The 25,690-nt window shown below is 37.2% G+C and overlaps 1 protein-coding gene across 7 annotated transcripts; it reads right to left on the bottom strand.

Annotated features, from left to right (window-relative positions):
• Positions 1–890: 890 nt before the first annotated feature.
• LOC128615344 (uncharacterized) lies at positions 891–13,547 on the bottom strand. 7 transcript variants are annotated; one of them, XR_008387189.1, is made up of 8 exons: positions 13,147–13,547; positions 10,781–10,934; positions 10,477–10,614; positions 8,766–8,909; positions 7,985–8,680; positions 6,905–6,940; positions 6,717–6,803; positions 891–3,199 (listed from the first exon to the last, which is right to left on the bottom strand). XR_008387189.1 is itself a non-coding variant. In XM_053637334.1 (8 exons), exons 2-8 carry the CDS (start codon positions 10,874–10,876, stop codon positions 3,186–3,188), a joined length of 534 nt encoding a protein of 177 aa, XP_053493309.1. In that variant the 5' UTR covers positions 10,877–10,934; positions 13,147–13,545; the 3' UTR covers positions 891–3,185. The 7 variants fall into 7 exon arrangements, 5 of the variants coding, with proteins under 5 accessions (XP_053493309.1, XP_053493310.1, XP_053493312.1 ...); XR_008387188.1 differs by having other exon boundaries at positions 6,905–8,126; positions 8,662–8,680; XM_053637334.1 differs by having other exon boundaries at positions 8,662–8,680; positions 13,147–13,545.
• Between the last annotated feature and the right edge of the window lie 12,143 nt (positions 13,548–25,690).

Raw genomic sequence — 25,690 nt, 5'->3', positions numbered from 1 at the left:
GTGAGCATCACAGAATGGTGGGGAGTGCTATTGTTCCTGAGCTCTAGCTCTGTTGGTAGTGTGGTGAACTGTAAATGTGTAACAGCATGACTATCCTTAAGTTGGTGGTTCAAATCTGGCTTGATGGACTGCATTTACTCTGTGACCTGAATGCATGTTTAGTGGAACCCTTAAGTGGGTTTGAGAAATATTCCACAGAAAGCTCTGTTTTAAATCCTCAGTTCTGGTCAAGCATGAAATATTTATTTTGCTTCCTTATTATCAACTTGTTACAACTTGATTTTCTAGCTGACCTGGATAAAAAGTGGATGGAAAAAATGACACTGGCAAGAACACTTTGCTTTATGAAAGAATCCAATTAAACACTGCAATTGGGTTAAGGTCTTGACATTAACTTGGCCATTCCAAAATGTTACATTTCTTCTGCTTTAACTATTTCTTTCTAGACTTGCTGGTCTTGCTGCATGACCCACTTACAGTTAAGCTTCAGTTACCCTGACATTTTGCTGTAGAATTTGCTGGTACAATCCAGAATTTATAGGTCCATCAATATTGGCATGCTGTTTCTTGAAACGAGGCAGCAAAGCAACCCCATACCCCAAACTGCCACGCCCATGCTTCACGGCTGGGATTAGGCTCTTATGTTGGAATGCAGTGTCTGGTTTTCACCAAACATAACTCGTTTCATTTAAACAAATAAAGTTCCATGTTGGATTTATTTGTCCACCGAACATTGTTAAAACATGATTCTTGCTTATACACGTGGTCTTGAGCAAAACTCAGACAGGCAGTAGTGTTCTTTTTAGAGTGATGAATTTTTTTTGCAATCCTGTCATGCACACTGTTCTTTTTTGCTCAGTTAAACAAATGACACAAACATCATAGTTTTTACATTTATTTATTGAGTTCTCTTTATCAAGTTTTAAGTCTTAGATGAAGATCTGATCACATTTCTGGTAAAAGTTATGCAGAAATACAGAAATTTGTAAAGGGTTCACAAACTTTCTAGCAGCACTGTACAAGTGGTCATTAAATTCCCATTGTTTTCTGTATTGAACACTCAGTAGTACCGACCATGTTATAATTCTGACATGTGCTTTATAGTGACTTTCTGAAACAGTAAACAGCAAAAGAAGCACAAGGTGCGTTAAGTCATATACAGTGTTTAAGGGTGTAACAATATGGCATCATATTGCAATTTTTCCAGAAAAGACCAAACTAGACAACATGAACCATTTTGCAGCTGCACTACTGCCAGAGCTGCTCTTAAAGAAAAATCAATCAACACATTGTGGCCAATCACAATTCAGAATCAAACAGTGCTGTGGTATTAAAAGAGATGTTTTTTATTCAGATCGTCTCATTCTACAGTAACAGCTACATTCACCCAAGATATAAAGTTCTCCAGTTCAGGCTACATATATAAAAGAAAGTCACTCAGCAAGGCCAGATATTTCATTGTACAGTCACAGAGAAGCTTGATAGACATTTAGATCCCTAATAAAGTGATGGCATTAAAGAAAAAATGAGATAAAATAAATAAATAAATAAAAGTATTGCATGAGTACAAATTAATGCTTTAAATCAGGGGCATCTTACAGAATAGATTATACTTAGTTCGATGGGACAGAAAAAGTTGGTTATTGACCAATTTAGTGGAAATCTACATTGTGTGCACTCTGCAATTCATTAAAAATAAATAAATGTCCAATAAAATATTATGGTTTCTAAATTCATATGCTAGGTTGGATTACAAATACTTCTATAGGGCCAGTCATGTCCCACTGGACAGTCCAGTCCCATGTTTGACAGCCCTGCTTTAATGTTACATTCAGAGTGGTCATGTCAGCTTAAACCGCCAGTTGTTTAAAACAAACACATCCTTTAAATGGCAGCATGAAGTGATAAATAACATACAATAAGTAAACAAATTTAACAATCTTTGATTATTAATACTGTATTTTATATTACTCTAGGATTTAATAAGTTCTTTGGTCTTCATTGTTTTGTGCAACATTTTAATTCACAGTACTATAAAAATGTTTTTAATAAAATGAAGGGGCAGACTGATTTTTTAAAAATATTGTAGCTGTATTTTTTTTTTTTAAATACTGAATTAAACTTGACTAATAACTCAATTATAGCAGTCTCTTCTTTATGACCTATAGGCAGTGTTAATGATGCAGCAATACATCTTTTTTCTGCTTTTTAAATTTTTTTTTAAATAAAATACCGGTTTACTTTTCACGCTTTTTTCCAAGCCTGCCATAGTCTGTCTTGCTCCCGTCTCCTTGATGACCTCAGTGAATGGCGGCCATTTTTAAAGAGGAAGACGGAGTGAGACGTGGTGGGATGTTGGAGGTGTTTGGTGGTGGTGTTAGGAGATTGCTTGATTTGTGTGCTTGCCCTTGTGGCTAACTCTGTATTTTGACTTCTGCCTGGTTTTTGACTCTGACTTTGGTTATCCCTATATATTGTTTGTGCATTCTCTTCACATGTGTGTGTGTGTGTGCGCTCTTTTGGTTCGGTGGCTGTAGGAGTGTGGCTGTCATTTATTTTGGGAGATGGTCCCTTTTGTCTCTGTTTCTTGCTTAGGTAGTTAGGGTAGAATATTTGTATTTTCTTTTCTTTCCTTTTAGGTCAGCTAGACACCTAAATCATAGGATCCTTTTGTTAATTATTTTGGCTTTGGTCCACCCTGAAGATACGCCTATTTTGGTTATTTGTATAGTTATATGTATATATTGTCTGAGATAATACACTACAACTTTTTGAACAACCCTGTTTTGTTGTTATTCCTGGCTCCCTCACTTACACTTTAAAAGATCAATCAACTTGAATCCTGAGCTGGTTACTTTGTGCGGCCCAACCTAGACTGGGACGCAACAACGTATACAATATATTTTACACCAAAATACTGCTACATAGTATAATAAAATGTGTGAAGTATAAAAGTTGTTCTGTGTGCTTTGACGTGATTAAAACATTTGGCACTTGTGGTAAGAATCCTATAATTCCAAGGTCTGTTTACCTATTTAGTATTTTAACATTTTAAAAATGTTCAAAATGCAAGAAAAATATAGTGAAAGTACAAAAGCAGATATACAAGTACGATTATAGAAAAGGCAGAATCAGACTGGATGGAGAAACTTAATCTTCATATGCTCTTGGAGTGCTCTGGCTGCTCAGCACTTCACCACTGACGGACAAAACACAGTACAGAAATACAATTATTTTAATAATAGAAAATCTAAATTCTATACACCTGTTCTAATTGTTTAACTCTTTATAGGGCTGGCACTAATACTCAATTATAAAAAAAAATATCCTCAGTGAAAATTTCATTTAAATCAAATATTCGCCAAATGGTGCTGGCGATGAAGGTGGTGATAAAGCTCAGCAAAACTGAAGATATAATTATGTTAATTTAACCAGCGTTAAACTACTTGACAAAAGTTTGGATGCGACACCCTGCTCTGTGATAACGCTACATGCTATAGGCATGTCACTGCACGCAGAAGCTTTCACTCGGAGTTACACCTGCTTGATCAAACGCATCTCAATAAAGGAGTTTAAAATCGGATGCATCTACATTTACATTCAATCCGTTTTATCTGACGCTTCCTGTGTAACAGCAACCTTAATTTTTTAACTAGATACAGTCATACTCTTAATCAAGAACATACTTGGACAGATTAGCGTATTTTTCTAAGTAATGGTACTTTAACTTGAGTCACTATTTTTGATACTCAAACCACCTCTGACAATAACAAGTATCAGTATAAGTACAAACTTTGTTGTTGGAACATTGCAACATTAAATCCTACATTCTGTTTTCATCAACGGCTCTTAGCCATTACAAATTAGTCAAATTATTTAATAAAGTGCATTTTAAACTGAGATTAAGAATTTGCCATTTTAAATTTCTCTTCTTTGTCTCCCTTACAGTAAAAACACAAACAAAACAGTAATGCTACAGATACAATTCAGGATTTTTAAATTGTATATACACAAAAAAAAACATTTATTTTTTCATTAAATAGTCAGAATATTAGGATAAAATGAAGTATAACAATTTGGCGGGGTAAAAAAAACAATTTAACATTTAATAAGTAGGTTTTAAGATGCTATATGATATCAACTACTAGATTATTTAATAGAAGGAAATGGTGCACTAATCAATTATCAAAATAATCAATAGACAGCCCTAACTATTTATTTATCCATCAAAAACATCTATATAGCCATATTTGTTTCAATCAGTCCTGTTTATCTACATCCAGTAGTTAAGGTTTAACTGTTACACTAAGTGTAAAACACTTTGTTGTTGTATGCAATACGATGAAATATAGTGTGGCAACTCTCAGAGAGCAACAAAGGACACAAACATTACACTTAAAATGAGAGAGTTTAAAAACAGTTAATTAAGAATAAGTAAAAACAGGTTCACTGTAAAATGTATACAAATATCACATACATACATACACACACACACACACACACACACACACACACACACACACACACATACATACATAATCTCACAAAAGTGAGTACACCCCTCACATTTTTGTAAATATTTGATTGTATCTTTTCATGTGACAACAGTGAAGAAATGACACTTTGCTACAATGTAAAGTAGTGAGTGTACAGCTTGTGTAACAGTGTAAATTTGCTGTCCCCTCAAAATAACTCAACACACAGCCATTAATGTCTAAACCGCTGGCAACAAAAGTGAGTACACCCCTAAAAGAAAATGTCCAAATTGGGCACAAAGTGTCAATATTTTTTGTGGCCACCATTATTTTCCAGCACTGCCTTAACCCTCTTGGGCATGGAGTTCACAAGAGCTTCACAGGTTGCCACTGGAGTCCTCTTCCACTCCTCCATGAGGACATCACGGAGCTGGTGGATGTTAGAGACCTTGTGCTCCTCCACCTTCCGTTTGAGAATGCCTCACAGATGCTCAAAAGGGTTTAGTCCATCACCTTCACCCTCAGCTTCTTTGACAAGGCAGTGGTCATCTTGGAGGTGTGTTTGGGGTTGTTATCATGCTGGAATACCGTCCTGCGGCCCAGTCTCCGAAGGGAGGGGATCATGCTCTGCTTCAGTATGTCACAGTATATGTTGGCATTCATGGTTCCCTCAATGAACTGTAGCTCCCCAGTGCCAGCAGCACTCATGCAGCCCCAGACCATGACACTCCCACCACCATGCTTGACTGTAGGCAAGACACACTTGTCTTTGTACTCCTCACCTGGTTGCCGCCACACATGCTTGACACCATCTAAACCAAATAAGTTTATCTTGGTCTCATCAGACCACAGGACATGGTTCCAGTATTCCATGTCCTTAGTCTGCTTGTTTTCAGCAAATTGTTTGTGGGCTTTCTTGTGCATCATCTTTAGAAGTGGCTTCCTTCTGGGACAACAGCCATGCAGACCAGTTTGATGCAGTGTGCGGCGTATGGTCTGAGCGCTGACAGGCTGACCCCACACCCCTTCAACCTCTGCAGCAATGCTGGCAGCACTCATACGTCTATTTCCCAAAGACAGCCTCTGGATTTGACGCTGAGCACGTGCACTCAACTTCTTTGGTCGACCATGGCGAGGCTTGTTCTGAGTGGAACCTGTCCTGTTAAACCGCTGTATGGTCTTGGCCATCGTGCTGCAGCTCAGTGTCAGGGTCTTGGCAATCTTCTTACAGCCTAGGCCATTTTTATGTAGAGCAACAATACTTTTTTCAGATCCTCAGAGAGTTCTTTGCCATGACGTGCCATGTTGAACTTCCAGTGACCAGTATGAGGGAGTGTGAGAGCGATGACACCAAATTTAACACTCCTGCTCCCCGATTCACACCTGAGACCTTGTAACACTAACAAGTCACATGACACCGGGGAGGGAAAATGGCTAATTGGGCCCAATTTGGACATTTTCACTTAGGGGTGTACTCACTTTTGTTGCCAGCGGTTTAGACATTAATGGCTGTGTGTTGAGTTATTTTGAGGGGACAGCAAATTTACACTGTTACATAAGCTGTACACTCACTACTTTACATTGTAGCACAGTGTCATTTCTTCAGTGTTGTCACATGAAAAGATATAATAAAATATTTACAAAAATGTGAGGGGTGTACTCACTTTTGTGAGATACTGTGTATATATATATATATATATATATATATATACACACACACACACACACACACACACACACACACACACACACACACATCACGTAGAGATAAAACTGTTGGAGAATTCATGCATTCAGTTTCTTGGAATGGTTGATCTATGACTATATTTGACAACTCTTTCCTTCATTTTCTTGTAATTGTCCACGCCAACAAAAACAAAATTTCTTTAATTTAGCTCCAACTATTTATGAAAGGCATCACTAAATGGCAGACCGTGGTCCATGTGCGTCTGCTTCACACAACTGAAATCAATCTGTGTTTACAGTGCGTACTAACTAGAGTCTATAACTTGGATCGAACTGGATTTATTCAGAGCAAACATGTGTGCAGTAAAATCATTTCCAAGCATCATACAGCAATGAACGTGCAGGAAAGGCATTTTAACATTAAAACCCCCTCCTTCACAAATGATTTCACCCTACATCGCAGTGCAACGTCTAATGTTACAGTCATCACACAGCAGATTAAAATATTTAAACTTCCCTCATTTAGCTGCCTATGTAAGGGTGATGCATATTTACCTTTTTTTTTAAAAATGTAGTGCAGGCCTACAATCAGGGGAATGACGACAGAGATGATGGTGGTGTTGGTGGTGGTGCTGCTATCGGCTTTTAAAAACAAAAGAAAAAAAATGAAATAAAATCTTCAGTCAATCCTAGTTTGTATTTCATCTCAATTACCAAAAAGAAACTTTACAGAAAGTACTCACATTGCTGCTCAAAACTCAGGGTGGTGTCATTGATCACTTGAGGAAGGAAGGAGAAAACAGACAGTTAATGTGTTGCACCAAAGACCAACAACACACAAAAACGTTAACTGGTTGCTCCGACTGCTACACTTGCACGCGTCTCCATAATTAAAGGAGCAACGACGCATTAATCTGCACGTGCATCAGTGTGAGAATATGATTGGCCAGCTGTTTTCTGATCTCGTCAAAGCTCTGATTTATACTTCTGTGCGATCGTATCGGTGAGCATGTCAAAATGCTGTGTACAGATGCTCACAAGGCGCCAAGTCTTTATACGGTTACGGAAATTATTTATTTGTTTGTTTTTTTTAAAGCACTTTTGTTTTTAATATACTTCCAGTGCACAAATGCACACAATCTCTTTCATACTTATAAATATGAACAAAAAAGTCCTGTTAAAAAAAAATAAAAAAAATTGATGACCTGTGAGATGCAGAAATGTGCGACCTCTGTTACAGAACTAAGTTTATGAAAATCTGCTGAACATAGATGGAGTTTAAGAGCTTTCTCTCTCTATAAACCTGCACTAGTTTAGCACCATACGGAGGTAGCTAGCAAGAGCGTAAAACCACAGGTCTATGTTAATGTACTCGTTCTAATACTTTATCGTTTCTATAGGAACAGCTCATTAACAAGGATTTGTAAAGCGGATGCTTCACAAACAGATTAAAAACGTGTAACGATGTGGTGAAGTTTATTTAAAGATGTCAAATGATTTTTTAAAAAGTTAATCATTTTGTTTATTGGGTGTAATAGAATAGATTAACATGCTTTAATGTTCAAAACACCCCCCAAACATACTGTACATCACTGCAGTACATCTATTCCCAGTATTCCTGAAATGCTCCGATTGAGTTCGGGTTTCTCCTTTCCGAAAATCCCAGAGTGCTCTGATTGGCTAGCTGACCCACTGCGTTGTGATTAGCCAAAAATCTCAAGCGTGTGTTGGAAATGTAAACGCCACATACTATAATCGCAAGCTTCAACTTCCAAGGCTTCTAAAGTCATTATAAATACAGTTAATAATGTCTGAGGTTTTACCGGATCAGTTCGAGTCGTATTCAGAAAACGCAGATGACCGAGCAGATCAACTGGAACCAAGCAGACTTGAGCAGAACATTTCACCTTTCAGATACGATGTTATAACAGTTTAATTTGTCTTCATCACTGTAACAACTTTGTCCTGAAGTAACAACATAAAAATACAGTTTCAAAAATGAAACTGATTAAAAAGGTAAAAGTTATGGCAGCATTTTGCTGATATTTCAAATAGTGACGTAGATGTTTGCGGAGGTAATATCGTTTTAATAGGCGTTTTAAGCAGGTCTGGAGCAGTGGTCTCTGTTGGATCAAATAAATCCCTTTGAGGGAGACTATGAGCTTTGTAACTTTGCAGATCTTATACATGCACAAACAGATACATTACACACTAAAAAGAAAAGGAAAACATTACAAAAACATCACATGACCCCTCAAGTGTCGGCACTTTGTAATGGTCAGAGGTAAAGCTGTAACTTTAAGGTTTCCCACATCTGCAGAACAGGAGTTTCCGCCAATATCTGACTTCATTTTCTACAAGATTAAAGGTTATTAGAAATATGGCTGATGTGTAATTTTATTTGACTCCTTTAGAGAACATGGAGCTTTAGAGATTAAAGTGAGCAACACAGAGATACTAACAGACTGACAACACACACGGAGAGAGAAAGAGAACATACCTTGGTAAGTGTGTTTAAACTGCAAAAGATAACGATAGTTATGATTAAATCATCAAAGGAAAAATAATTCTAAAGCATATTGAGATAAAAATAAAAATATAAACCTTTTGACTCGATCCATGACAGGTCACATAATAGTGAAGCTTGACGCATTTAGAGAGTGTGATGTTTTCACTGCTTTCCTCAACAACCAGTCGGTGCCTAGTTTTATTTGCATGATGATGTCCATCTGACAAAAACTCCCCTGCCTAAAAAACAGAGATAACCATACAACCCAATTTGATGGTTTCCAGTAAGAGTATCTAATGCACTTCCCATGATTAAAGAGGATGACTTTAAAAGACATTTCATGTCACTCTTGGATAGAATATAGATTTTATTAAGTCTCTATGGATTAGTGTGAGTGTCTTCAGAAGATTTAGCAGAATTGTAGAAATATATCTCCTTTTTCACCAAATTATCCATAACCTGAATGTTAACCACAGCATTCATTCATTAACAGAGTTGAGCTTCATTTCAGTGCTCTCACTATGAAGAAGTAAAAATGCAACACACATTGTCTTTACTGTGTTATAAACACACATTAACACTGAATACAATCAAATAAAGTGCATTAGCCCAATGAAATAAACATGACAGGTGAAGTCTCTCTCAACAAGTCAACGTTAAAGAAGCCTTACATTTAACTCATGTCGAGCAAAAACAAAAACACAGGGGAGAGACACATACAGTGGTGCTTGAAAGTTTGTGAACCCTTTAGAATTTTCTATACTTCTGACCCAAAACATCATCAGATTTTCTAAAAGTAGTCAACGAGGCCAAATTAAACAATTAAAAAAATATACTTGGTCATTTATTTATTAAGGAAAATGATCCAATATTGCATATCTGTGAGCAGCAAAAGTATGTGCACCTTTGCATTCAGTATCTGGTGTGACCCCCTTGTGCAGTAATAACTGCAGATAAACGTTTGGGGTAACTGTTGATCAGTCCTGCACATTGGCTTGGAGGAGTTTTATCCCGTTCCTCAGTACAGAACAGCTTCAACTCTGGGATGTTGGTGGGTTTCCTCACATGAACTGCTTGTTTCAGGTTCTTCCACAACATTTCTACTGGGTTAAAGTCAGGACTTTGACTTCGCCATTCCAAAACATCATATTAAAAAGTTTAAACCAACATGAATAACATATGCAATCTTCACACGCAAAACCAAGGGCTCAAACAAGAGTAGACAATCAGTGCTATTAACTGTTTAAACAATTGATCTCGCAGGCACATCTGGCCAGCAAGAAACACTTGTCAGTCATGTGTTCCAATATTTTTGTTCATTTGAAAAATGGATGGGTTTCAAACAAAACGGTGCCGTGTTTAAGTTGTTTACCACTCCTAGATGTAAATATGAGGAAATGAAAGCTGGAATTCTGATCTACATTCATCTTTTGATCTCAAACACACACTGAAGACAACGAAAACAATAGAACTGGCCCTGCCATTCCAATACTTTCAGAAAAGCTATATACTATATCTCTAACACACTGGCAGAAATACAGTAGCTGAATGATGCTTTTATTAAATGGCTACAAAAATAAATAGATTTTTTTGAATCTAAAAAATTTCATAATTTTACAGAAGATTTTTAAAAAGCGTTTGGAACCGTGTGTGTATGTGATATATATATATATATATATTATATATAAAAAAATAAAAACATAATTGATATTCATCCCGATACCAATATTATATCGTCACATTGTCCAGCCCTGCTAAGGACTTTGCTGCATTGCTGCTGAATATGAAGAAGCTTTTAGGACTCACCTCATTGTACCACTCTTGCTCACAGTCCTTGTTCCACAGTACAGCAGATGGTATATAAGACGGCACTGGGCACGTGTAAACATCACCAGCAGAAATGTTTCTGCAGGACAATGTGCTGGTGTTCCCTCTGGCAGAAGTCTGAAATTGTTTTAAAAGAACTATACAGTAAAAAGGATTTACTCGGATTTATCCATAAATGGCTTTAACATTAATATGTGTTCATATGTACATGTGTACACATTAATCCCATGTCAGAGAGAGAGAGACAGACACACATATACTTAACTACAACTTATCCACCTACCACAACACCACCGACAACCAACTGAGAGCAGAGGAGAAGGAACAAAACGGTCATTGAATGTGCCATGAATGAAAACCACCTCGACCAGAGAAGCATGTTTCCAGGGAGGGTGGTGAAGCTCTAGTGTCCCACCTCACGCTCTGCTGTGAACCTGCTGAAAGAGGGTGCATTGGGCACAATCAATTCTTGGTGAAACGGACCAACCAAAACAAAACAAAAACAGGAAATACCCATAAAAATTTATTAATATGAGAAAACTTATTATTATTTCAAAAACGTACTTCAAAAAATATTCTAGAAACCATCACACCTGATCAGAAAATCATATATTAAAAAAGTCAAAATAAAAAGGCCAAGTCAGCTGAAATCTGCAATCAAAAACAATCAAAACACCTTAGACCAACAGATTACCCCCAGAAGAACTGACAGACGCACTTAACAAGCTAAAACCCAGAAAAGCATGTTAGTCAACAGGCTTAGACAACATTAGAACAGAAATGCTGAAGCTCAGCCCTACTATCATGCATAAGGCCTTACTAAAACTGTTCAATCTAGTCTGGCAAACAGGCTATTTTCCAGATACCTGGAAGAAGGGTTTAATACGCCCACTATACAAACATGGAGATCCCAATTTGACCCCAATAATAACAGAGGCATCTGTGTGAACAGTAATCTGGGGAAGACCTTCTGTTGTATTCTCAATGCCCAGATACTGACCTCTCACCGAGCACAATGTCTTGAGTAAGAGTCAAATTGGGTTTCTACCCAACCACCACATTTACACATTACATACACTAGTCAACCAGCATGTCCACCAAAAACACAAAGACACAATCGATGCCTGTTTTGTCGATTAAAAAAATAAGCTTTTGACGCCATTTGGTGCAATGACATTTAGAAAATGCTCCAATCTGGCATAGGGGGCAAAAAGTAGGACAGAATTAAATCCATGTACTCAACTGTAAAAATTGACAATAAAAGAGCAGATTTCTTCCCCCAAAGACATGGAGTTACACAGGGCTGCAATTTGAGCCCAACCCTATTCGACATAGCTGTGTTACAGGAACAATCCACAACACCTGGCCTCACTTTATATAATCCTGAGCTGAAATTCCTCTTCTATGCAGGTGACGTGGTGCTGCTGTCAGCCACTGGAGATCTACGGTCACAACTGGGCCCTTACAGTCAATCAGACAACAGATTACAGGAAACCAGGCACAACTGCACTCTGCACATAATTAGTGTAACTTTTATACTTTTGTCTTACACTGGCACCTTGCATTGTGTCACTTTTCATTTTTATGTAATATTTTTGTAATCATTACTATTGTTATTCCATTCTTCTTATTAATATTATTAAATTCTCCTTTAACTATACTGATGCTTTGGCAATACTGCATGTAAACAATCTTGAACTATAAAGCACTTTGAAGACTGAGAATGAGAGAGAGAAACTACATCACCCATTCGAACATACAAACACATAGTAAAATGCAGTGATATCTGACCCTAAATCGACAGTACACCGCACACACGCGCGCATACACACACAGACATATACATATACACACACACACAGGCCATGGAGACGGTGGCTACAAGTATAGACACACAGGTAATGGTATTAAACACTTCAACAGACACAATGAGTAACATTTACCCGAAATAAACTCACATATAAAGCCTTCCTTTGCCCAGAATCAAATGTGTAATAGAAACACTGGCTACCGGCTTCCGGCTTCCGGGTTTTCTTCTTCTACTACTACTTCGTGAGTGTTGGTGTGTTAACGCCATCTACTGAACTGGAAGGCGTCTACCATTCTTCTCTTCATATTTCCGTATCTATATCCTATTTAACAGATCAGTATCCATTAAAATGTGAATATATCGGTGTTAATTCTGTGCGATTCTCTCTGAAGCAAACTATGTACGTTAAGCTACTCCATTCCTATTTCTCTCCGACTCCCCGCTTCCTGTCCTCCATCATGTTTTAAACAAAAGGACAATTTTTTTGTCACTGTGCTCCCCAGTTTGAAATTTGCTTTCAAATTTAAATGAAAAGCACATTCTCAGATTTAAATACTATCTGGTATTTTATCTGAGTATTTTAACATCTCGGATGTAAAAATGAAAGATAAATGTAATAAAAACGTTACATTGAAGCATTTTCATTATAATTGCACTGTCCGAATCTAGGTTACAAAACAAGTCTCTCGAATCTCGAGTTTTAATAGCAGCTGGTAATAAAGCAGCACAGGGTTTACTAACACCAACCTTTCTTACACATCTCAAATTGTAATATATTACTTTTCTGTATGTTTTAGGAAGAGCAACGCAGACGTTTTTAACATTAAATAATGAATTACCTAGAAGATCAGATTATCCTCCAGTGTCTTCCTGAATCACACCACGCAGTTTGTTTTTCCTCTTCGTTATTACACCTGATACACTTTTCCTCTTCAGCTTCGCAATCCACAGTGTGACCCACCGTCCTATTATTATTCCCCCTGATTTCTCCATTTTATAGGTCTGTACGTTCAGCGAAAATTGCGTCATAAAACCCAGAGCGGCTGAATTCCGTTTCCGGTGGCGCGGAGTCCAGATAACGCCTGTGTACGTGTAACAGATATGGGAAATAAAATTTATTGTTTTTTTATTTGTGTTTTTTTCCATGGCATGTGTTGCGCTGTAAAATGTATGAATTTCGCCAAAAATCCTTCGCGGTGATTTAATAGTTTGCTGTTCTTGGTGTTGGGAGTACTTTATTCGTGTTATAGCACTCTTTTCTGGTTGGCAGCGGATGTACGCGTCATTTCCGGTTTCTCGTCAGTCGGCGTTGAGTTTGACAGAGAGAGGTAGGTACTTAAGCCAGCGCGATTATAATGTTCGAATTTTAAGCTTTAAAAGTCGCTTCAAGCGCACAGACCAGATTAAACAGTTATTATCTTATTACAGTCTTATCAAGGTACACGCTTATGTTATGTTCTCATGTTCGGTGTGTCGTGAAGATAAATCCGGTATGACGACGTTTTGCTCTCTTTGAACTCTGAATAGACGTTGAGCTCGTCTGCGGGACGAATAAACCTGAGTTCAACAAGATACGCCGGTGTCCAGTGTCTACTGTGCACCAGAACACGGCGCGGTTGTGGATCAGGTGGTAGAGCGGGTTGTCCACTAATCGTAGGGTTGGCGGTTCGATTCCCGGCCCACGTGACTCCACATGGCGAAGTCCTTGGGCAAGACACTGAACCCCAAGTTGCTCCTGATGCATGGCAGCTCTGCTACCTTATTTGTGTGAATGAGACACAGTGTAAAGCACTATATAAGTTTACAGGTTCATGAGCAATTCTTGACCCACCTTGTCCTCATGCGGGTATAGATAGTATTTAATCGTTACTAATTTGACAAAATCAAGAATCCATATTATTGGATTATTTGGGTGGATGATGGTGGTAGCTACTTTCTCGGAAATTAGCCGGCTAGTGCTGTCTATCGGTTATAACAATTCAGTCTCGTCATAAAACTCTTTCCTCCACGTTTCGCAACAAATGGAAATCGCTTTAGCAGTGAAACGTGTGCATGATCATGCAAAGACTCCTATAGAGGAGGATAAAGTTGCTCTTTCAGCATCACTGGTCATGGACGTGGTTTCTGAGAAGGCCCACCGTGCCGGTACTGACTCTAGTGTGATGATCAAGTCACATCCGTAAAGAGTGAAAATAAACAACTCTGGGGGAGAAGCTGGACGAATTGGAGGCATACACAAGGTGGAGGAACCTACAGATCCACCAAAGTGAACTTTGTCATTCAGACCATACAACAAGGAGTGCACAGCAGAACCAAATTGAGTTTCTCCAAGCTCAGATGTGCAAAAAAACCAACTTATATATATATATATATATATATATATATATATATATATATATATATAAAATAATTATTGCACACAGTACCTGTAAACTTGACACTAATAATTATTCATATAAAATGTTCGAATAATTTGAAATTGAATTATTGCACAGAATTTTGTCTGCAGTGTTACGACCCCTGGTCTAGGGTCGAGGTGTAACACAAAAGAAAGTATAAACAAAAATAAAAATAAAGTAGACACGTCTTTCAAATCTTTGATATCTACAAATTTAATGATTACAAGAAAGAAAGAAGGATAATCCAAAACAATCAATCTCTAAGAAAGCCAATGTTTTCAGGGCTGGGCAAGGCCAAAATAACAAACAGAACTGTAACTAACTTGTCCCATATCACTTTAAATTACCTAACAAAAAAAGGGTAGTTCAAAAGAAAATACAGAGCCTTACCTGACTCCCTAACTAAGGTAAACACAGCGAACAAAAGATACACCCAAAATAAATGGCACCCAGTCCCTACTGCTTTCGTGATTAGTAGAAAAGTACTATTTACAAATAGAAGATATTTACAATGGAGGCGTACACTCAGCCACAACACAAAACAAAATGGGGGAATGGGACAACACAGATTCTACCACTCACTCACAACACAACAAGCAAGCGATCTCACAAATATTTGCTATTCAAAAGTATGCACACAATCACAGATACCCCAGACATCCGGATTCCTCATTCCCGCCGACACATCGTTCTTCCGCCTTTTTAATCAACGCCCAATCTTCTCTTCTCCAATCCCGGTGCAGCACGTCGAATTTGCAACTCACAACTGACGTTCCACAGGGTCAGTTCTGGGTCCACTCCTCTTTTCTATCTACACTACATCTCTAGGGCCGGTGATTGAGTCTCATGGCTTCTCATATCATTGCTATGCTGATGACACCCAGCTCCATTTGTCCTTCCAGCCTGACGATCCATCCATCTCTGCATGCATCTCTGCTTGCCTGTTGGACATCTCGGTCTGGATGAAGGAACACCATCTTAAGCTTAACCTGGCAAAATCTGAGCTTCTCGTCATCCCAGCCTGTCCCTCAATCAACCACAACCTCACTGTACAGCTCGGCTCACTCACACTCATGCCAACCAGGACGGCCAGGAACTTTGGGGTGATTCTTGATGACGGCTTGACCCTTACAGACCATATCTCAGCAACTGCAAGGTCCTGTAGGTTCATCCTGTACAACATCAAGAAAATCTGACCCTACATCATCGAACAGGCTACACAGATTCTAGTCCAGGCTCTTGTTATCTCTAAACTGGACTACTGCAACTCACTGCTTTCAGGCCTCCCAGCCAGCTCCATCAAACCCCCTCAGATGATTCAGAATGCTGCAGCGCGCCTCGTCTTCAACCAGCCCAAGAGAACCCATGTCACACCCCTCTTCATCTCCCTCCACTGGCTTCCTGTAGCTGCCCGCATCAAGTTCAAATCCTTGATGCTCACCTACAAGACCTTGTCAGGAACAGCACCCTCCTACCTCAACTCTCTCCTGAAGGCCTACGTTCCCTCTCGCAGTCTTTTAGTAGTTTAGTAGTTCCCACTCAGAGTGGCGCAAGGTCCCTTTCAAGAACCTTCACGCTAACTGTTCCTCAGTGGTGGAATGCACTTCCAATGTCAAGCTGGACCGCAGAATCTCTCACCATCTTCAAAAAACAGCTAAAGACCCACCTCTTCCGTGAACACCTAACCAACTCATAATAAAAATAAATAAATAAATCAAAAATAATAAAAATTGCACTTATACCTCTACTCTGTGCATTTTGCTTCTTCTGGAATTCAATTAATAGATCTCGTATGGTAGCACTTATTGTATTGTTCTCTGCTTGATATCGCTTTGCTTGTATCTTTCTCATTTGTAAGTCGCTTTGGATAAAAGCGTCTGCTAAGTGAATAAATGTAAAATGTAAATGTAAATTTGGGCGGAGCAACCTGTGAGAGTGAAACAGGGAGAGAGAGAGAGAGAGCGTGCGCTCACACCCACACAATACGTCTCCTGATGTAACAACAGCATTTGGCAGACACCCTTATCACTATTGTATCAGATAAAATTTCAAAATTTGTATGAATTTGTAATGAATGTGCTATAAATGGAGAATTTACAGAATCTATGAAAGAGGGAGTAATTACTTCCAAAACCTAAGACATTTTGCACTTGGATAATTGTCACCCAATTACGCTGCTTAACTCTGATTATTAGTGTCTCTATATGCCAATAGACTAAAACCATGTTTGGAGGAAATGAGGTGTCCTCCAGATCTGATCACATTTCTGGTAAAAGTTATGCAGAAATACAGAAACCTGTAAAGGGTTCACAAACTTTCTAGCAGCACTGTACCAGTAGCCATTAAATTCCCATTGTTTTCTGTATTGGACACTCAGTAGTACTGACCATGTTAATTATTCTGACATGTGCTTTATAGGGACTTTCTGAAACAGACAGCAAAAGCAGCACAAGGTGCGTTAAGTCATATACAGTGTTTAAGGGTGTAACAATATGGCATCATATTGTAATTTGTCCAGAAGAGACCAAACTAGACAACATGAACCAATTTGCAGCTGCACTACTGCCAGAGCTGCTCTTAAAGAAAAATCAGTCAACACATTGTGGCCAATCACAATTCAGAATCAAACAGTGCTGTGGTATTAAAAGAGAAATGTTTATTCAGATTGTCTCATTCTACAGCAACATTCACGCAAGATATAGAGTTCTCCAGTTCAGGCTACATATATAAAAGAAAGGCACTCGGCAAGGCCAGATATTTTATTGTACAGTCACAGAGAAGCTTGATAGACATTTAGATTCCGAATCAAGTGACAGTGTTAAAGAAAATAAGATAAAGAAATATTTTAAAAATTTTAAGAAAAAAAAAAGTATTGCATGTGTACAAATTAATGCTTTAAATCAGGGGCATCTTACATAATGGATTATACTTAGTCTGATGGGCCAGAAAAAGTTATTGACCAATTTAGTGGAAAAGTACATTGTGTGCACGCTGCAATTCATTAAAAAGAAATACATGTCCAATAAAATATTACGGTTCCTAAATTCATTTGCTGGGTTGGATTACAAATAACTCTCTAGGGCTGGTCAAGTCCTACAGGTGGCATGTTTGACACCCCTGCTTTAATGCTACATTCAGAGTGGTTAGCTGTTTAAAACAAATACATTCTTTAAATGGCAGCATGAAGTGATAAATAACATACAATAAGAAAACAAATTTAACAATCTTTGATTATTAATACTGTATTTTATATTGCTTTAAGATTTAATAAAAGTTATTTGGTCTTCATTGTTTTGTGCAACATTTTAATTCACAGTACTATAAAGTGTTTTTAATAAAATGAAGGGGCAGACTGATTTTTTTTCAAATACTGAATTAAACTTGACTAATAGCTCAGTTATAGCAGTCTCTTCTGTATAACCTATAGCCAGTGTTAATGATGCAGCAATACATCTTTTTATAAAATACCGGTTTACTTTTCACTCTTCTTACGAGTCAGCTTGAATCATGAGAATTTTGGGGTCTATTTTGGTACAGTATATTGAAAATCACTTTAAAAAATAAATAAATAAAAAAGGAATGTGCAGAAGTATTTTACCATTTAACATGAATACGAAACTAAAAGTGTTTTTTAATACTGGCTCGTCTACATTTCAAGACCTTGGAATTATACTACGCATTCGACTTTATGATAATTTACAGGCTGGAATGGCGTCATTTTCCACCTCGGAACGTTCGACAAAGTTTGCACCAAGTTAGCCAGCTAGCTGTGATGAGTGATGTATAGTTTTCTCCACAAATAGTACAGACAGTGATCTAGATTTAACAAGCAGATATTTCTTTATCGTGATTGATCTACAGTAAAAGATCAATCACTGTAAACAGGAAAGGAACTGGCAGTTGAAGAGACCACCCCAGTTTCAAGTTAGGAGGAATTCTTTGGCTTTTGCTGGTTGGAGTTAGTACAATATGCAACCTCGAGTTGAAAGCATAATGTTTTATGTTCCCTTTCATTGGCAAAAATCAGTTGATGTTATAAAAGATGTTATTTTGTATGTCTAGTAATATACATATACAATATATTTTACACAAATACTGCTACAAAGTATAATAAAATGTGTGAAGTATAAAAATTGTTCTGTCTGCTTTGACATGATTAAAACATTTGTAACTTGTAAGAATCCTATAATTCCAAGGTCTCTGTTTATCTATTTAATATTTAAAAAATGCAACAAAAAAAAAAGAGTAGTGAAAGTGCAAAAGCAGATATATAAGTGCGATTATAGAAAAGACAGAATCAGACTGGAGGGAGAAGCTTAATCTTCATATGCTCATGGAGTGCTCTGGGTGCTCACCACTGATGAACAAAACACAGTAGAGAAAGACAATTATATTAATAATAGAAAATCTAAATTCTATACACTTGTTCTAATTGTTTAACTCTTTATAGGGCTGGCACTAATACTCAATTATTAAAAAAATCCTCAGTGAAAATTTCATTTAAATCAAATATTCACCAAATGGTGCTGGCGATGAAGGTGGTGATAAAGCTCAGCAAAACTGAAGATATAATTATGTTAAGTTAACCAGCGTTAAACTACTTGACGAAAGTTTGGATGCAACACCCTGCTCTGTGATAACGCTACATGCTATAGGCATGTCACTGCACGCAGAAGTTTCACTCTGAGTTACACTTGTTTGATCAAACGCATCTCAATAAAGGAGTTTAAAATTGGATGCGTCTACATTTATTTACATTCAATCCAATTCAATTCCTGTGTAACAGCAACCTTAATTTTTTACCTAGATACAGTCATACTCTTAACCAAGAACATACTTGGACAGATTGGCGTATTTTTTCTAAGCAATGGTACTTTAACTTGAGTCACTATTTTTGATATTCCAACCACCTCTGACAATAACAAGTATCAGTATAAGTACAAACTTTGTTGTTGGAACATTGCAACATTAAATCTTACATTCTGTTTTCATCAACGGCTCTTAGCCATTACAAATTAGTCAAATTATTTAATAAAGTGCATTTTAAACTGAGATTAAGAATTTGCCATTTTTAATTTCTCTTCTTTGTCTCCCTTACACACTCCCTTCTTGCCTCCCTCCCTAGTGTAAAAAAAAAAAAAAGAAAAGCTTCACAGGTTGCTACTGGAGTCCTCTTCCACTCCTCCATGACAACATCACGGAGCGGAAGAGGAACTCCATGCCCAAGAGGGTTAAGGAAGTGCTGGAAAATAATGGTGGCTACACAAAATATTGACACTTTGGGCCCAATTTGGACATTTTCACTTAGGGGTGTACTCACTTTTGTTGCCAGCGGTTTACACATTAATGGCTGTGTGTTGAGTTATTTTGAGGGGACAGCAAATTTACACTGTTTCACAAGCTGTACACTCACTACTTTACATTGTAGCAAAGTGTCATTTCTTCAGTGTTGTCACATGAATAGATGTAATCAAATATTTACAAAAATGTGAGGGGTGTACTCACTTTTGTGAGATACTAATTTTATTTATTTTTATATATAATATATATAATTACACACACACACACACACACACATATACATACATACACACACATTTATATTATATATAGCATGTTGATATAAAACTATTAGAGAATACATACATTCCATGGCTTGGCCTGGTTGAGCTTCTTCATTGATATGACTACTTTTGACACGGTTTCTCTTGTTCTTGTTATACCTGTCCATGACAAGCAACAACAACAACAAAAAAAATTCCATTTAGCTCCAACTATTTAGGACAGGCATCACTAAATGGCAGACCGTGGTCCATGTGTGTCTGCTTCACTCAACTGAATCAATCTGTGTTTACAGTGAGTACTGACGAGAGTCTACAGTACATCAATAACTTGGATTGAACTGGATCTATTCAGAGCAAACACGTGTGCAGTAAAATCATTTTCAGCCAAGCGTCGTACAGCAATGAACGTGTAGGAAAGGCATTTTAACATTAAAACCCCCTCCTTCACAAAGAATGATTTTGTCCTACATCACAGTGCAACGTCTAATGATACTGTCATCCAACAGCAGGTTAAAATATTTAAACTTCCCTCATTTATCTGCCTATGTAAGGGTGATGCATATTTACCTTTTTATGTAGTGCAGGCCTACAATCAGGACTACAATCAGAATAAGGGGAACGATGACAGAGATGATGGTGGTGTTGGTGGTGGTGCTATTGGCTTTTAAAAACAAAAGAAAACAAATTAAATAAAATCTTCAGTCAATCATTTTCATATTTCATAGTTCATATTTCATCTCAATTACCAAAAACAAACTTTACAGAAAGTACTCACATTGCTGCTCAAAACTCAGGGTGGTGTCATTGATCACTTGAGGAAGGAAGGAGAAAACAGACGGTTAATGTGTGGCCTTTGGTGCCAATAACACACAAAAACGTTTACTGGTTGCTCCAACTGCTACACTTGCACGTGTCTCCATAATTAAAGGAGCAACGACACATTAACCTGCACATGCATCAGTGTGAGAATATGATTGGCCAGCTGTTTTCTGATATCGTCAAAGCTTCGATTTATACTTCCGTGAGCTCGTATCGGTGAGCATGTCAAAATGCTGTGTACAGATGCTCACAAAATGCCAAGTCTTTATACGGTTACGGAAAATACTTTAATATATATATAATATGAACAAAAAAAGTCCTGTTAAAAAAAACTAAATTGATGACCTGTGAGATGCAGAAATGTGCCACGTCTGTTACAAAACTAATTTTATGAAAATCTGCTGAACATAGATGGAGTTTAAGAGCTTTCTCTCTCTATAAACCTGCACTAGTTTAGCACCATACGGAGGTAGCTAGCAAGAGCGTAAAACCACAGGTCTATGTTAATGTACTCGTTCTAATACTTTATCGTTTCTATAGGAACAGCTCATTAACAAGGATTTGTAAAGCGGATGCTTCACAAACAGATTAAAAACGTGTAACGATGTGGTGAAGTTTATTTAAAGATGTCAAATGATTTTTTAAAAAGTTAATCATTTTGTTTATTGGGTGTAATAGAATAGATTAACATGCTTTAATGTTCAAAACACCCCCCCCCCAAACATACTGTACATTACTGCAATACATCTATTCCCAGTATTCCTGAAACACTCCGACTGAGTTAGGGTTTCTCCAAAGCTCCGCCTTTCTGAAAAGCCTAGAGTGCTCTTATTGGCCAGCTGACCCACTGCGTTGTGATTAGCCAAAAACCTCAAGCATGTGTTGGACATGTAAACACCACATACTATAATCGCAAGCTTCAGCTTCCAAGGCATCTGAAGTCATTATAAATACAGTTAATAATGCCAGAGGTTTTACCGGATCAGTTCGAGTCAGATTCAGAAAACGCAGATGATCGAGCAGATCAATCGGAACCGAATTTGCAAGCACAACTTGAGCAGAATGTTTCACCTTTCAGATACGATGTTAGAACGGTTTAATTTGTCTTCTTCACTGTAACAACTTTGTTCTGAAGTAACAAAAATACAGTTTTAAAAACGACACTGATTAAAAACGTAAAAGTTAGGGCAGCATTTTGCTGATATTTCAAATAGTGACGTAGATGTTTGCGGAGGTAATATCGTTTTAATAGGCGTTTTAAGCAGGTCTGGAGCAGTGGTCTCTGTTGGATCAAATAAATCCCTTTGAGGGAGACTATGAGCTTTGTAACTTTGCAGATCTTATACATGCACAAACAGATACATTACACACTAAAGGAAAAAGAAAACATTACAAAAAAACATCATATGACCCCTTTAACATTTATGGAGTCTCCAGTGTCAGCACTTTGTAACGGTCTGAGGTAAAGCTGTAACTTTAAGGTTTCCCACATCTTCAGGACATATTGGAGTTTATGCCAATGTCTGACTTAATTTTCTACAAGATTAAATGTTATTAGAAATATATGGCTGATGTGTAACTTTATTTGACTCCTTTAGAGAACATGGAGATTTAGACATTAAACTGAGCAACACAGAGATACTAACAGACTGACAACACACATAGACGGAGAGAGAGATAATACATACCTTGGTAAGTGTGTATAAACTGCAAAAGATAACGATAGTTATGATTAAATCATCAAAGGAAAAAGAATTTTAATGCATACAGAGATAAAAATATAAACCTTTTGACTCGATCCATGACAGGTCACAGAATGGTGAAGCTCGATGCATTCAGAGACTTTGATGTTTTTTATGGTTTCATTACGAACCAGTGGGTGCTCAGTTTTATTTGCATGACGATGTCCATCTGACAAAAACTCCCCTGCCTAAAAAACAGAGATAACCATACAACCCAATTAGATGGTTTCCAGCACATAACAGTATCTAATCCACTTCCCATGATTAAAGAGGATGACTTTAAAAGACAACATTTCATGTCACTCTTGGATAGAATATAGGTTTTATTAAGTCTCTGTGGATCAGTGTGAGAGTCTTCAGTAGACTTAGCAGAATTGTAGAAATATACCTCCTTTTTCACCAAATTATCCATAACCTGCATGCTAATCACAGCATTCATTCATTCATTAACTGAGAGTTGAGCTTCATTTCAGTGTTCTCAGTATGAATAAGTAAATATGGCATGCATATCATCTTTACTGGGCCTTCAAATAGTTATAAACACATATAAACACTGTATACAATCAAAGTGTATTAGCCCAATAAGTATGAAGTCTCTTTCATCGAGTCATCTTTAAAAGAAACATTTATTACCTTGCTTTCAAATTCATGTAAAAAAATAAATAAATATTAAAACAGGGGAGAGACATTGCTAAGGTGTAGGGGTGGGCGATACGGCAAAAAATATAACATCACGATATTTCAAGAAATTTCTGTGATACACAATATGCATCACAATATACAGCCCCCTCCGAAATGGCAACAGCAAGGCCAATTCTATTGTTTTTGCTATACACTGAAGAAATCTTGGGTTTGAGATCATTAATATGAAATAATTATTTGCATTCTTTATGTTTTAAGAACTGTTGTTTTGAATGTGCTTTATAAAATCAATAAACTAAACTAAACTAAACAAATGTGTTCAGTGTATAGCAAAAACAATAGAATTGGCCTTGCCGTTCCAATACTTTCGGAGGGATCTGTATAGCTTTAACACACTGCCAGCAATATAGTAATGTTGGCTTTCAAAACAGCTCAATAATGCTTTTATTTAACGTCTACAAAAGTAAATAGAATTTCCCTAGAAATTCCATCATTGCAGTTGAAAAGATTAAAAAACTGCAGAAGATTTGATCAAATCTGTTTCCAGATTGTACAGAGTTTGGAAATGTAATATTTAAAAACCATATAACAATTGATCAAGAATTATCACGATACCAATATTATATTGTCCATCCCTACTAAGCACTTTGCTGCTGAATGTGAAGAAGCTTTTAGGCCTCACCTTATTTATCCACTCTTGCTCACAGTCCTCGTCCTGCAGTAGAGCAGATGGTATATAAGACGGCACTTTGTAAGTGTAACCATCACCATCAGAAATGTTTCTGCAGGACAATGTGGTGGTGTTCTCCATGGCAGGAATCTGAAAATAATTACTATACATTATAAAAGAATTTACTCTGATTTATCCATAAATGGCTTTAACCTTAAGATGTGTTCATATGTACACATTAATGTCATGTCCGAGAGAGAGAGAGAGAGAGAGAGAGAGAGAGAGAGAGAGAGAGAGAGATGAAAGAGGGTGCTCTGAAGAGGGTGCCTAGCCAGTATGATGCTGTAATTCTTTGCATGGTTTGTATCGGTAATGCCTTCCAATAGTAAATTCTTTAAGGACCACCACTTACTTGGCCTACATAGAATCATCAGATGGGACGGTTACATTAATTAATTAATTAATACTTTTTTTTTTTTATTAATAATGCATGGCTTCCTTAACCTAGAGTAACTCGACATGGAGTTTTCTAGAGTTTATCTCAGCAAGCAGTGTTCCATGTTAATAGGCCTATTAAAAAAATAATAAATAATATTAATAATAATAATAATAATAATAATTTGTATTCCTTTTTTAATTTTTTTTAAAATAAGACATTCGTGTTAAATTAAACCGACTCACATGTTTAGGCTAGCAGTGTTCAAATGTATCATGTTCATATATATTTATGTGAAACTCCTAATTACTATTTCCGTATGTATATAAAATATGTGCTCACGCTTTTTTTTTTCTTTTTTTTTAACCAAAAGTGCTCAGCTTCAGTCAAATAAAAAAGGAAAGACAGGAAACAGTGATTTCTGATAATTCACGAGCCTTTCTCTCTTTATCTCAAGCACGTGTTCTCCTCTCGCTGTCCCACGCACCCGCTTCCGCCTCTTCTTCTTCTTGGTTTTACCGCCACCTACTGAACTGGAGAGTGGAACAGCAACGCGGAAAGATCCATCCATGTATATGGGAACCTCGAGCCTATCGCAGGGGGCATCGGGCACGGGACAGGGTGCCAGTCCATCACAGGGCACAATCACATACACACCCATTCATACACTTTGGACATGCCAATCAGCCTACCATGCATGTCTTTGGATTGGGGGAGGAAACCCCCGCAGCACGGGGAAAAAATATATATATATATATATATATATATATATATATATATATATATATATATATATATATATATATATATATATATATATATATTTTTTATGGATGCACAAAAAGCACCCAATGAAACTACAGTCCCACATTAATAATATATATTCTGGGGTGTGTGTGTATTGAGTTATTTTCTGTTTTGGACAAACAGTTGTGTAAAGTTTTAGTCCGAAGTTTATAGTTGTAACACTCAGTTTGTGGATTTTATTGAAAAAAAAATGGTACTGAAAGTTCGCCCCGCCCCATACAATTAATCGAAAAAATAAAATAATTGGCCAACTGATCGATTATGAAAATAATCGTTAGTTGCAGCCCTAATTACAACCTGATTA

The sequence above is a fragment of the Ictalurus furcatus genome, chromosome 12 (genome assembly GCF_023375685.1).
Source record: "Ictalurus furcatus strain D&B chromosome 12, Billie_1.0, whole genome shotgun sequence".
In the NCBI taxonomy this organism is placed as follows: domain Eukaryota; kingdom Metazoa; phylum Chordata; class Actinopteri; order Siluriformes; family Ictaluridae; genus Ictalurus; species Ictalurus furcatus.
The sequence above is the reverse complement of the archived record's forward strand: the minus strand, read 5'-3'. Positions and strand labels throughout refer to the sequence as shown.

Excerpts from the sequence above, each read along its gene's own strand:
- LOC128615344 (XM_053637334.1), bottom strand. The coding sequence starts at position 10,876 with ATGCTTCTCTGGTCGAGGTGGTTTTCATTCATGGCACATTCAATGACC. Across the intron at positions 8,910-10,476 it reads AGCAAGAGTGGTACAATGAG|GCAGGGGAGTTTTTGTCAGA; the intron begins GTGAGTCCTAAA and ends TCTGTTTTTTAG. Across the intron at positions 6,804-6,904 it reads CCTGAGTTTTGAGCAGCAAT|CCGATAGCAGCACCACCACC; the intron begins GTGAGTACTTTC and ends TGTTTTTAAAAG.